This window comes from Nelusetta ayraudi, unplaced genomic scaffold (assembly GCF_046127955.1).
Source record: "Nelusetta ayraudi isolate G7.1 ecotype Tasmania unplaced genomic scaffold, CSIRO-AGI_Nayr_v1 ptg000057l, whole genome shotgun sequence".
In the NCBI taxonomy this organism is placed as follows: Eukaryota; Metazoa; Chordata; class Actinopteri; order Tetraodontiformes; family Monacanthidae; genus Nelusetta; species Nelusetta ayraudi.
The window spans coordinates 3173241-3184720 of record NW_027466107.1 but is presented as its reverse complement, the minus strand read 5'-3'; the positions used below and the strand labels follow the sequence as shown (position 1 = coordinate 3184720).

The 11480-nt window shown below is 45.1% G+C and overlaps 2 protein-coding genes across 2 annotated transcripts; both read right to left on the bottom strand.

Annotated features, from left to right (window-relative positions):
• Positions 1–239: 239 nt before the first annotated feature.
• Positions 240–5098, bottom strand: LOC142896747 (intercellular adhesion molecule 5). Its single transcript, XM_076038626.1, has 10 exons — positions 4897–5098; positions 4042–4314; positions 3609–3926; positions 3287–3523; positions 2843–3142; positions 2503–2754; positions 2024–2347; positions 1389–1616; positions 1012–1275; positions 240–837 (listed from the first exon to the last, which is right to left on the bottom strand). The coding sequence occupies exons 1-10, from the start codon at positions 4952–4954 to the stop codon at positions 632–634; spliced, it is 2460 nt and encodes an 819-aa protein (XP_075894741.1). The 5' UTR covers positions 4955–5098; the 3' UTR covers positions 240–631.
• Positions 5099–6084: 986 nt separating this feature from the next.
• Positions 6085–10643, bottom strand: angptl6 (angiopoietin-like 6). The gene is made up of 7 exons (XM_076038611.1): positions 10383–10643; positions 9297–9793; positions 9054–9197; positions 8741–8942; positions 7598–7791; positions 6515–6785; positions 6085–6391 (listed from the first exon to the last, which is right to left on the bottom strand). The coding sequence occupies exons 2-7, from the start codon at positions 9765–9767 to the stop codon at positions 6207–6209; spliced, it is 1467 nt and encodes a 488-aa protein (XP_075894726.1). The 5' UTR covers positions 9768–9793; positions 10383–10643; the 3' UTR covers positions 6085–6206.
• Positions 10644–11480: the final 837 nt, after the last annotated feature.

The following is an 11480-nucleotide window of genomic DNA, read 5'->3' as shown; positions in this document are numbered from 1 at the left end:
ACACAGGGGCGCTCTTCGTATCCCATAGATGTTTCTTTTTTCTCTCTCTTTTTTTTTTTTTTTTTTAATAAAAATGAAATGCCCACAAAACTGACGTTTCAATTTCCAAATTAATACAAAATAATGCAGGGGGAAGGGGCGTTTTTCTTATATGGTTTGCCATCGTCTCGCTTGCAAAAAGAAGGAATTTTCTTTTGAAAATGAAAAAGGATCCATAATTACATTTGAAATAACACAAGTCACGGGGAATTTTAATTTTTTTCACCACTTATCATGTACATTGTAGATTAAACATATATATTCACAAAATTTCAACTGGCTCCTCAAATGCTTTACTTATCTTTAGCTCCATATCTTGTACACATACATTTGACAAGAATCAAAAACATAACTACTGTTAAACCACAAAAAGATAATAAAGAAATAAAGTGATGCTGAGTGTGGTATAACCTTAAAACTAGCTAAGAAATATTTGGTGTACCTTTCAACCAAACACAAGAACCTGGTATGTATATATAATTCATATATATATATATATATATATATATATATATATATGCGTATATATACCTGGTAGAACCTGGTATACAGTACATACCAGGTTCTACCAGGTTGCCTTTCTAACCCCAATCTAGGTATGCATCCACTCAGGTACTTCATTCAAAGGATAAGACCTCTTTGAGTCATTGTTGGAACTGCTTGGGACAAAAGAGTATTGTTGATGTTTTCTTGTGTTCTTGCAGGTCATCAAACACACAATGAGACCGATAATCATGACTACTGCCAGCAGAATCAACAAGGCCCAAAACACCTGTGGGAGCAATGTGCTGCTTTGATCTGTAACATAAACAAGATACAAAATAAAAACACAAATGATAAATGCCCCGTTTCAGAAAGCCTGCAACAATATTATTATTATATTTTAGATTAGTGTGTGTGTGTGTGTGTGTGTGTGTGTGTGTGTGTGTGTGTGTGTGTGTGTGTGCGCGTGTGTGTGTGTGTGCACTGTACCTTTCATCAGCAGTGTGTCGAACCTCGTCACACGGCCAACTTTGTTCGTTGCAACACATATGTAAACGCCGGCGTTGGTAGACGTGGCCTTGCTAACAGTGAGAACACTACAGCGCCACCCTGTGGCATTCACCACATTTGCGGCAGGGTGGAAGATCCACCCGATCTCAGGGGAAGGGTTGCCAACAGCAAAGCACTCCAAAATGGCATCTTCACCCGGGGTCACCTTCACAGTGGAATTGCCCTTGCTGAAAAGTGGAGCATCTAGAGACCAGAGAATGGAACAGAGTGAATAACACAGCAGGAAAACTTGTTTTCGACTGCACAGAGCGGAATGGATGAGGAATATTTGGAAAATAGCGGGTGCTGAAACGTACACAAAACATCAAGGTTTAACTCGTGGTCTGCTGTTCCATGCTCGTTGGTGGCTCTGAGTAAATAGATTCCACTGTCGTTTTTTTTACACCGATGTGAGCTTTCCAGCTCTTTTCCATCTCTGATCCAGGCGACGACGGGTCGAGGCAGTCCATCTGGCTCACACACAGTTTGGAGCACATCATCCTCTGTGACCTCGCCGTAAGGTCCACAAGCAAAGGAAGGTTTGTCTGGAAACAGTGTTAAAGGGAGGGGGGGGGGACACATTTTCAAAATTGCAAACATAACGGGACTCGGCTTTGCATGTGAGATTACTCACATCCAACGTCGATCTTGATCCGGATTGTACTGGTTCCGAGGAAATTCTCAGCTTTGGCCATGTACATTCCAGAGTGCGTCCTGCCGAGAGGCTCGGATGCATTGATCACTTTGCCCTCATGGTACCACTGAACGGTGGCTGCAGGGTTCCCATCCACATCACAGGGCACCTTATCCATACTGAATGTGTTCTCCAATCCACTGTAGTGTTCTGGACAACCTTGGAAGACCGGTTGATCTGGTTCAGCAGAAACAAATCAAAATGAACAAGGGTGTCTGAGTGAAATACGTCCACGAAAAAAAAAGGTGGAAAACTCACACTGAACAACAGCGGGGGAAGGAGCCTCCGCTGCCACGCGAGGGAGGGGTTGGGGTCCGTTCGGTCCGAGGTCCAGCTCGGCCTCACACCTGAAACGTTCTCCATTGTGTTCCCTCTTGGCGGTGACATTAAAGGTGGAGGAGACGTTGACCGGCGCTGCGGAGGTCTTGTTAAACGTCTGTATTTGCGTGACCTCACTGCCGTAATACCACTTCACTTTGAGGTTCTGCACAGGAGCCACACTGATAATGTCACAAGCCAGCAGGTAGTCGACGCCCTCCTCCATTTGATCAGGGATCCTGACAAACACATTGTCCGGAGGTTCTGACCGTAATGGGAAAGCAGCAATTAACAAGTAGACTGATGTTTGGATTGGATAAGAGGCCAAAGTCAAAGCAACCTATTGCCCTTCATATCTGCACATAAAACATCTGCCTGAATTCCTCTCAGCTTTAGACATCCAATTCAGTCATACTCACTGTAAAGAGTGATGATTGGCATCTCGGAGCAGAGCCTGTCTCCCAGATTCACGATGCACCGGGCCTCTCCACTCCAGCTTGTCATTTGTCGGAGACTCCAAGTGGCGACGGTGACATCCACCAGTGTCGCCTCCCCAGTGGAAGCCTCCCAGGTGATTCCCAGGATGGCCGAGGCGGAGGAAGTGCAATTTATCGTGACGGGATCCCCAAATCTCACAGTGGCCTCAGCTGGCACGAGCGTAAGGGGGCAGCCTGTCGATTTCAAGCAAGGAGATCCAGAGCTGGTTCAAGTCACTGGCTGACGTTGAGTTTAAACCCACAAAGGAAGATATTGCGGTACCTGTGTCCGCCGCTGGCTCAGGGGTGGTCACAGCCAAAGGCATGGGTGGCGGCTGAGGCCTCATCACGTGAAGGCGGATGATCTTACTCGCGGCTCCCAGATAGTTGTGGACCACGCACATGCAGCTTCTGGTTGTCGTTACGTGCGTGACGTTGAGAACACTCGTGCTCACGTTCATGTTTTGCCCGTCGCAAGTCCAATTAAAGAAAAGAGGGCTCCCTTCTGCTTCACAGGACAAACTGACGTTAACTCCTTCGTCTACAACTCGCTCCTCCATATCGTCCCTGAGTTCAGGAGCATCTGAAGTGATAAACATAGTTTTGTTTTTTATTATTATTATTGCAAATTTGAGGGAGTTGTCACTTCACTCTGTCAACTCACAATTAATACATGAAACATCAACATTTAAACTGGGCAAATAGGGAAAATAGTTAGGTCACTTGCATTCGACTTTGACTACAACAGAGGTTTCACTGCGGCCGAGTCTATTTTCAGCCACTGCCTTGTACGTCCCAGAGCGCCCCCTGGTGAGAGGCTTCGATGCATCGATCAGATTTCCGCCAAAATACCACTGAACAGTGACTTCAGGGTTCCCGTCAACATAGCAAGGCACCATGTCCATGCTATACTTGTGCTCCTCTGCGATCACTTCTACTTGACAAAGTGGGATCATTGGTGGATCTGCAGCAGGGGGTGTGATAAAAGGACTGAAATGAGACTAAGCCAACAGAAAAAGCCATTAAAGCAGCACAGGGCGAAGACCCACATAGCACATCGGTAGTCATGGTCAACGACTGCGAAGGCGGTAAAAACTCTGGTTCCAAAGGTCCGAGGTCCAGTTCGACCTTGCAAGTGAAGTTTCGTCCTTGGAGTTTCCTGTCAGCGGTGATGTTCAGGGTGACGGACACATTGACCGGCGTCACAGTGGCATCACTAAACGTTTGCGTGTGCAGGGTTTCGTTCCTTGTATACCACGTCACTCTGAGGCTCCGCACAGGTGCCACGTTGTAGATGTCACATTTCAGCTCATAGTCGTTCTTCTCAATTATGGGAAAAGGAGACGATAGTCTCATGAATGGAATCTCTGAAAATGCAAGACGGGAGGTGCAGATAGGGATATGAAGATAAATGGTATGATGCAAAACATATGGTCATCGTTGCCTTTTTTTGGTAATGAATTGACTTGGAATCACACTTACTGTACACAGTTATTTTAACGTCTTTGCTGCATTCAAATGTTTCACTAAGCTTTACTGTGCACTTTGCAGTCATGTTCCAATCGGACAGAGGCAGAGTCAATAAGTAGAAGTTTTTCTCATCCTCATGTTTACTCTCTGTGCTCCCGATCGTCCAGAACATAGCGTCAGGACTGTCCTCTGGGGTTGAACAGTTCACCAGCATATTTTCCCCGAGTTCCCCGACAATCTCGGGAGTGTCCAGCAGGAGCCAAGTGTCGCATGTGTCATCTCCATCTATGGAAGAGCAAATTTAAAGTGTAATTCTGTACAGGGTGCTGAACAAGTGGACAAGTGATTTGCTTCCATCAAGTCATCAAGTCATTTATCACTATTTATGTGCTCTGATCAGTGAAAATGTTTTCATGTTTTCGTATTTTCAGCATCACTTATTTAACGTCTGATTTTTTTTTTTAATCATTATTATTGTTGTTGATGATGATAATGTTGACGTTTTCAGCGGGGTCCAATCTAAAATGGGTGTGGTGCACAGGGCTGAAACAAACACACCCTGGCACCTCAACAGTCAGCAGAACAGCGGGTTTGCTCAAGGCAGCAGTTTCAAAGAGAAGCAGAAGTTTCAACCCACAACAGAACACCGCCCACTTCCCCAAATTGAGCTCACAACACGGCACCCTACATCATCTTCCAAGTTATATCCATATTCAATTTGCCCTTTTTGTTTCACTGTATTCTGAAGGGAAAAAATATAAAGAATATCATAATTTTGCATTTTGCACACAAAGATTTATACATCAGCTGCTTAAGGTCAAACATCAGCAATGGCAGCATCAGTCATGGCACAGTTTCATAACTCACCACACAATGACAACATGCCCATGATCCAGAATCCCAGAATCCACCTGGGATGCAGCATGTTGGAGTGTAGCGCAGGAGCAGAATGTGAATGGAGGAGATCCAGCAGGTATCTGGGTCAGCGCCAAGATTAAGTGAACCTCAACTCACGGCCGGCCTTGATGATACTCTGCTGCTGGCGGTGGGGCCGTCAAGTTCCCAGAGGTAAGTCAACGCCCAGTTCTCAGAAAAAAAAAATCTTGCAATGCAGAAAACGACATCACGACCACAGGGTGGATGGTATGAATACTCCCCCTCAGTCACGCTGTCAGTCACACAATCAGACTAATGTGGGAGAACTTTATTGAAAAATGCATGGCAAATTACAGTATAACATTGATGTCATTAAATATAAACACTAAATTATAGATGTGTATATTTGATATTTTTAATACTGAGGGAAGCGGCAACATTGTTTGTGATGCCACAGGATGTGGCACAGCAACCACCATCCATTTGTTTCACTTTTTTTTCCTTTTCTATTCCCCTTTCTAAGCAACCGCCTAGTAGAGAGTGACAGTCACTGCAAACAGTCACGTTAATACAAACTACTATTTATTGCATGTTCATGAGTTTGGGGTTTTTTTGTACTTTTTTATCGGCCTTCTCATAACCCTCTATTTTACTTTTTGCTGTACAACTTACAGCTTACATATAATTTAATCAGCTGTTAAATTGTAAAAAATACGCTATAAGTAATCTGTGTATCTTCGACGTGGGAGCTCTTTTACAATAATCAAGACGACAACAGTAGGAGGTTTTAGGTAGATCCTGTGTGCAAACAGCACATTCATACACAGGATGTCGCGTAACCTGGTAGCACTTTTTTTTTTTCCCCCTGCTAAATCAAATGCCTGTTGGGACTGTTTATCGTGCACTCAGGGACATTGTCCATATTTTGTTTTATTTTGTGTGTTGTCTCAGTATATTAGAATCAAAACAAAAATATGGCATCAATATGAAACTGTTCAAACCCTCCTTGTCGTGTCATGCTTAGACTGATGTGGGAGGACACTAGGACATTTCAACATAGATTACGGACATCTCAACACGCTAGTCACGAACAACAACTGACAAGAGTTTGTCAAAGAGGCAAACTGGCACGCAGCTGTACAGGGGTTCCCGTAATTTAAAGCCACGCATGCACGCACGCTCTCTCTCTCTCTCTCTCTCTCTCTCTCTCTCTCTCTCTCTCTCTCTCTCTCTCTCTCTCTCTCACTCTCTCTCGCTCTCTCTCTCTGTCTTCTTTAGATTTCTGTCCCACACACAGATTTTTATTTTGGTTTTATCATCATGGAAACTCGTTTGAGAGAGTAGGACCCCCCATGGAACTCTGCCCAGTAGACTCCATCCTGGTAGCGGCTGCGGTAGTGCCCCCCCCGGTACCACACCCCGTTCAGATTGGAGTGAGCGCACATATGGTACCACCAGCCTCCTTTCTGGTAGTGAGCACAGTTACCTGACAACAAAGACGAAGATAAACGTTAGAAAATCAGAAAACTTGCTTTTAAACGTGTTTAGCTGAGACTGTGTGTGTGTGTGTGTGTGTGTGTGTGTGTGACTGTGTGACTGGGGGGCAGACCATTGTAGCCGTCCTTGTCTCGGTCCAGGGTGGTGAAGGCCTTGTTGCTGTGCCAGGAGAGGGAGTCCCCGGCGGTGCCGCTGTACTGGCCCAGCCGCAGCCGGTACCAGTCGCTCTCTGGCTCCAGGTGGAAGCTGTCGTACTCGGCAAACACCAGCCGGCCCTGCCAGTCCTCCAGTGACACCCTCAGCTTGTACTGGGCCTGCTTGGTCATCCAATACAGGTGCTCATTGCCGAGCCAGTATTCTCCGTCCAGGTTGCCGAAGCCTTGCTGTAATTCATAAACAGACACACTTTTGGATTTTTTTTTTTAATGGACATGAATGGGCAGTTCCAAATAACGCATTAGTTATTGAACACATAAACTACGCATTTTATAAAGACCATAAATACAGACCTGTAATAGTAGTGGTACACACAATAACTGGGATAAAGAATAAATTGCCAATGACCACAGCGCTATTCACCATAGTTAACCGTCTGTGTCTCCGCTGCCTCAGCAGCTGCGTTTCCCTGACAGTTTTCACAAAATACAAGCAATATTTCTAAAATTTCGACAAAGCACAATTTGCGATTTGCAGGTATTTCCATTAAATGGCGTGAAGCGCATAAACTGTAATTCTCGTAAAGTCTCGTCCCGTGAGACCATGGCTTTGAGGGACATTTCTGGTATAAATCTGCATTTCGATGGTGTTTGCCGTCAAGAATAGTTTATATTTTTCTCTTTAATTACTTGGGAAAAAAAATATTCCGTCTCCTCCTCCGTCCAAACATAACGCGTCATTTTCACTTGAAGTGAACTGGTCACGTGACCCTGTACGTCCACTGAAAATGCAAAAACAGTGTTTCCATGACACTTTTGCAATATACCTCTATATCAATACATCTGAAAAACCACCTCATGAGAGCGACAAAACCTTTTAGTCATATTTGAGAGGTTTTTCAAAGTTCAGGTGTTTCCATTGCTAGTTTTTTATTGCGATATTTAGGTTTTGCACAATTCTAGGGTTAAAGGAAACGCAGCTAGTGTCTCATTCTAAGTACCACATGTGGCATATTGCATGTGTGTTTGTCACTCCTCACCTTATACTGCTCCCAGGTCCTGAAGAAGTTGACCGACCCGTCTTGTCTCCTCTGGATGACTGTCCAGCCTCCCTGAGCGCGACTCTGCTCGCACCAGGCCTGCAGCAGGCGGTTGGTGCTCTGCGGTCGGAGCAGGTAGATGCCGCTGGTGGTCTCACCCGAGTCCAGCACATGCTGGCAGTCCCGCCACGGTCCTGTGGGGGGTGCACAAACATAGTGGGGACACAGAAGCCATAATCAGAGGAACTATGGTGGAATAATTACATATTTGAGTGCAGCCAGGCTGCTGTCCCAGGTTGTGGGAACAGCAAGCGTTGGTCAGAGACTGAATGGGCATTATAATAAAGTCACAGGAAAAACACCTGTTTGAAGGCAGGTCTACTTTCTCAATAATGTACTTGCTTCAAGTAACTGGTCCTAGTGGTGAGACAGACACACGTTTTTACCACATTCCTTTGCAAAGATTTAAAATCAATCTAGCTAATCTGGGTATTAATACATTTGACACGTTTGGTCTCTTCTTCCGCAAAATTGAAGTGTGAAAAATATGGCAGAGGAGTCAGCAGGTCCCTGTTCTTCTGTATATTGCAGCCCCTTGAAGATTACATATACACAATCTGTTGACTTTCTCTATACATTCAATTTAGTACCTTGTGCCAGGATGATAAGATGGACCCTGGTATGTGCATTTAGAGCATGCGAGCGCAAAAAGTAATAAATCACCCACGTAAAGTGATAAAGGCCCTGCCCCTCCATCTGAGCAAGATGTAGCAACTAACCACTTCTTGTTTCAGCGAAGTGGTGACTCACTGACGCGGATGAGCCCGCTGGTGGGCTGACAAGCTGAAATAACTGCGTTAGTGTTCTGCTTTGTCATTTCAAGCACTCTGCTTGTGCGAGTGCACAGCAGTTGTGGCAGTTGTAATGCTGGGCTTGTGTGTTTACAGTCTGCTTCTCCCGACGCTCAGAGCTGCAAGCTGTTCCTGACATTGTTTAGGCATTCCCAGAGCGATAAGGCCCCGGCCAGCAGGTCCCTGACTCCTTAAGTTTCCGCTTATCTGCGTGGCTAAATAACTCCGACACAAGAGTGATGTGTTTGAATCAGGCCACTGGTGCTGCACGACATGCTCCGCCTGGTTGTACCTGGAGTCTTGGTGACAGGAAAACTAATAAAGGGAGGGTCCGTCGGGGTGTTGCTTGGAGCGGCGGGGAGGGAATGCAACGTTTTGTCAGGCTGGAGCGGAGGAGCACTTTGGTCCCTTTGAACATCGTTGGTCATTTCAGCAGCTTCAGAGCTGTAATTAGGATGAAGGTTAGGCTGGGTCTTCAGCGGTGCACTCGTCACCTGTCCAGACCAGCACAAAAAGCAAACACACCATTTTGAGTTCCCCTTTGAAAGCATAGGGTAGTACTGCGACATGTGAAGAGCGGCTGCACCCCCCACTCACCCACCCACCTCAGGGGCCTGAGACTGGGACGAGTCCCTGCACTGGCACTGCTTCTCCAGGCGAGCTATGAACTGATTTTGGGAGCTCATGACCGACGTGAGGGCTCCGTATTTCTTCTCCAGCTCCCTGAAATTGCTGGACACCTGCAGTGCCTGCGACGTCACATCAGCCACAGCAGCAGACAAGATTGCATTTGATAAGTGTTAGGAGCACGACTCGAAGTTCAGCAAGCACCACGGCACTCTGCTCACCTGCGTCGTGGCGTTAAGGAGAAGGTTCTCCACCCGCCGCTGCTCCAAAGCCTGGTCTTTCTTGTGTATGACCTCGTGCAGCAGCTGGGCGTAGAGCTGTGCGATGCGAGAATTCATGCTGTTGCTCTCCTTGCGCAGAGCTCTCACCTCCATGGCGAGGGAGCCCTCCTGCTCCAGCTGACCCTGGAGCTTCTCCAGTTGTCCCTGCTGGCGTCTGAGCTCAGCCCGCAGCGCTGCCACTTCCGACTGGTTGCCGGCGGCAGAGAGAGTGTTCAGGCACACCGCGCCCATCAGCTTTTGTTGCGGAACGATAAAGGTGTACGAGCACCGGCCTCCTTTAGAATCTGAGGATCGCAACGAGCGTTTCTGAGCGCTTTGGCCATTAGTTCCATCCTTCCCCTCTGCAGCTTGTTTTAGGTCCAAACAAAGCATTACCAAAAGAGTCAGACATATTGTCACTGTCTTCTCCATGAATCTGTCAGATTTCTCAAGCCAGCCTGTTGGAAGAGGAGAGGACGTCATTAGGAATTAAAAAAAAATTAATGACATGTCAGTTTTGACAGTGACAAATTTGTCTAATAGTTTGGTGAACATGATGGATCGCTGGAAGTGTGAGCCAGGGGTCTTGGCTGTTCGCCAGATGTGTCCTTGCAGAGCAAAAGTGCACGCAGGAATTTATTAGCAGGTCAACAATGAAGGGGCAACAGTCAACATCAACCGGCCAGAGTCAACAATTCCTCCAACTCATGGTCAATAGACATCCAACCACAACAAGCAGGGTCAACACCATAAACACATGAACACTAAAAGGTCAGTCTTGACATCTGACAACATTACCTCAAGTTTGATTTACCTGCTTTGGCAGTGCAAAGATATGGCATTACTTTCACCGAGTGTATTGTGTTGCTTGATTTTTCAATTGAGAAATAGCTGATTAATAATATCTCTTATTGAGCTGATTGTTAATTTTGCTGTTGGAAAATAAAAACACAGAGTTGCGTTACCCACTTTGTGATCTTCTTCTCTGCAATAAGTGCCATCACAAGCGATACTATCAGTGAGAAAGAATTTACAGTTCAGACTTACCAAGGAAATGTGGTGGGGGTATCTTCTGCTACCGTGTGCCGCTGCAGCTCTTAAGATGCACAGACGCAAAAAGACGAACAGACTTTAAAAATCTCATGTTTTAGGATGGTGAAGTGTCAGATATGAGAACACAAAACAGCTGCCAGAGAGTTAAAGTCGCCAATAGGTTTTTAAGAAGAATTAAAGGAAGCTTTTTCAAAAGTTTTGACGGGTGCTCCTGACGTCCTGTCTCGAGATCGTGGAGGCAACAACTAATTAGGAGCCACCCAAAGAAGTCCTAGTGTTTAAACTGGGTGCTCAGGGCAGGAATCCCTTGGAGCTGTCTCCTCCCTCCACACTGACAACCTGCTATCAATCCACAGGCTCCATCCCATAATTAGCTGGACTTGTGTGGCATTCAAGTTGGATGCTTCCACCAAGAGAACCACCACTGACTGTTATCAGTTAAGCCATGGCAATTATTTTTCAGACAGTAGTCAATCAGTCATTTGCATTAATGTTGGGAGATTTAATATTTCAAAATTAATGGTTTTATATTTGGCTCTTTAACGCAACACAGTCACACAGGACAGTATTTCTTAATTCGTGAACATCCTCACATCAGTCAGTGAGTAATAAATCATGACGGAACGCCAGTAGAATGTAATTCACGTTCCTTTGCTTGGAAGCTGAATCAGATCAAAAATAACCGCGCGTGTGTCTGTTTGCTTCCCCCTCCTGGTGAGAATGGGTAACAACAAACTAAAAAATGGACAGTCTCAATATGTAGTCGAACTTTTTTAATGACATACGACAAAGAGAAATAAAAACAACAACAAAAAAAAAATCACAAGTACTTTTCTAAAAAATATATATTTGTCTGGTTCAATGTAAAAGTGGGCTCATATTTCATATTATCTTTCAATTTTGAATTTAAATTCCTTATCTTATAGATAGTCATATAGTATATTGATTTATATACTATAACTACTGTATACAACTGCTGTTTTGGGGGTTATTAAAATTCAAAAATTCTTCATATAAATTTAAACTTCTTATTTCAATACGCAAACGACATTTTACCCGGAACTATATTCTAACGCACCAGCAACACGGACA

Bases quoted from the DNA above. Each gene is read 5' to 3' on its own strand.
- angptl6 (XM_076038611.1), bottom strand. From the start codon at position 9,767: ATGGAGAAGACAGTGACAATATGTCTGACTCTTTTGGTAATGCTTTGT. The intron at 8,943-9,053 runs GTGGGTGGGTGA...TGGTCTGGACAG, and splicing joins CCCAGTCTCAGGCCCCTGAG to GTGACGAGTGCACCGCTGAA. The intron at 7,792-8,740 runs GTACAACCAGGC...CACCCCCCACAG, and splicing joins TCCTGTCACCAAGACTCCAG to GACCGTGGCGGGACTGCCAG.
- LOC142896747 (XM_076038626.1), bottom strand. From the start codon at position 4,954: ATGCTGCATCCCAGGTGGATTCTGGGATTCTGGATCATGGGCATGTTG. The intron at 2,348-2,502 runs GTGAGTATGACT...CATTACGGTCAG, and splicing joins GCCAATCATCACTCTTTACA to AACCTCCGGACAATGTGTTT. The intron at 1,276-1,388 runs GTACGTTTCAGC...TCTGGTCTCTAG, and splicing joins GTTAAACCTTGATGTTTTGT to ATGCTCCACTTTTCAGCAAG.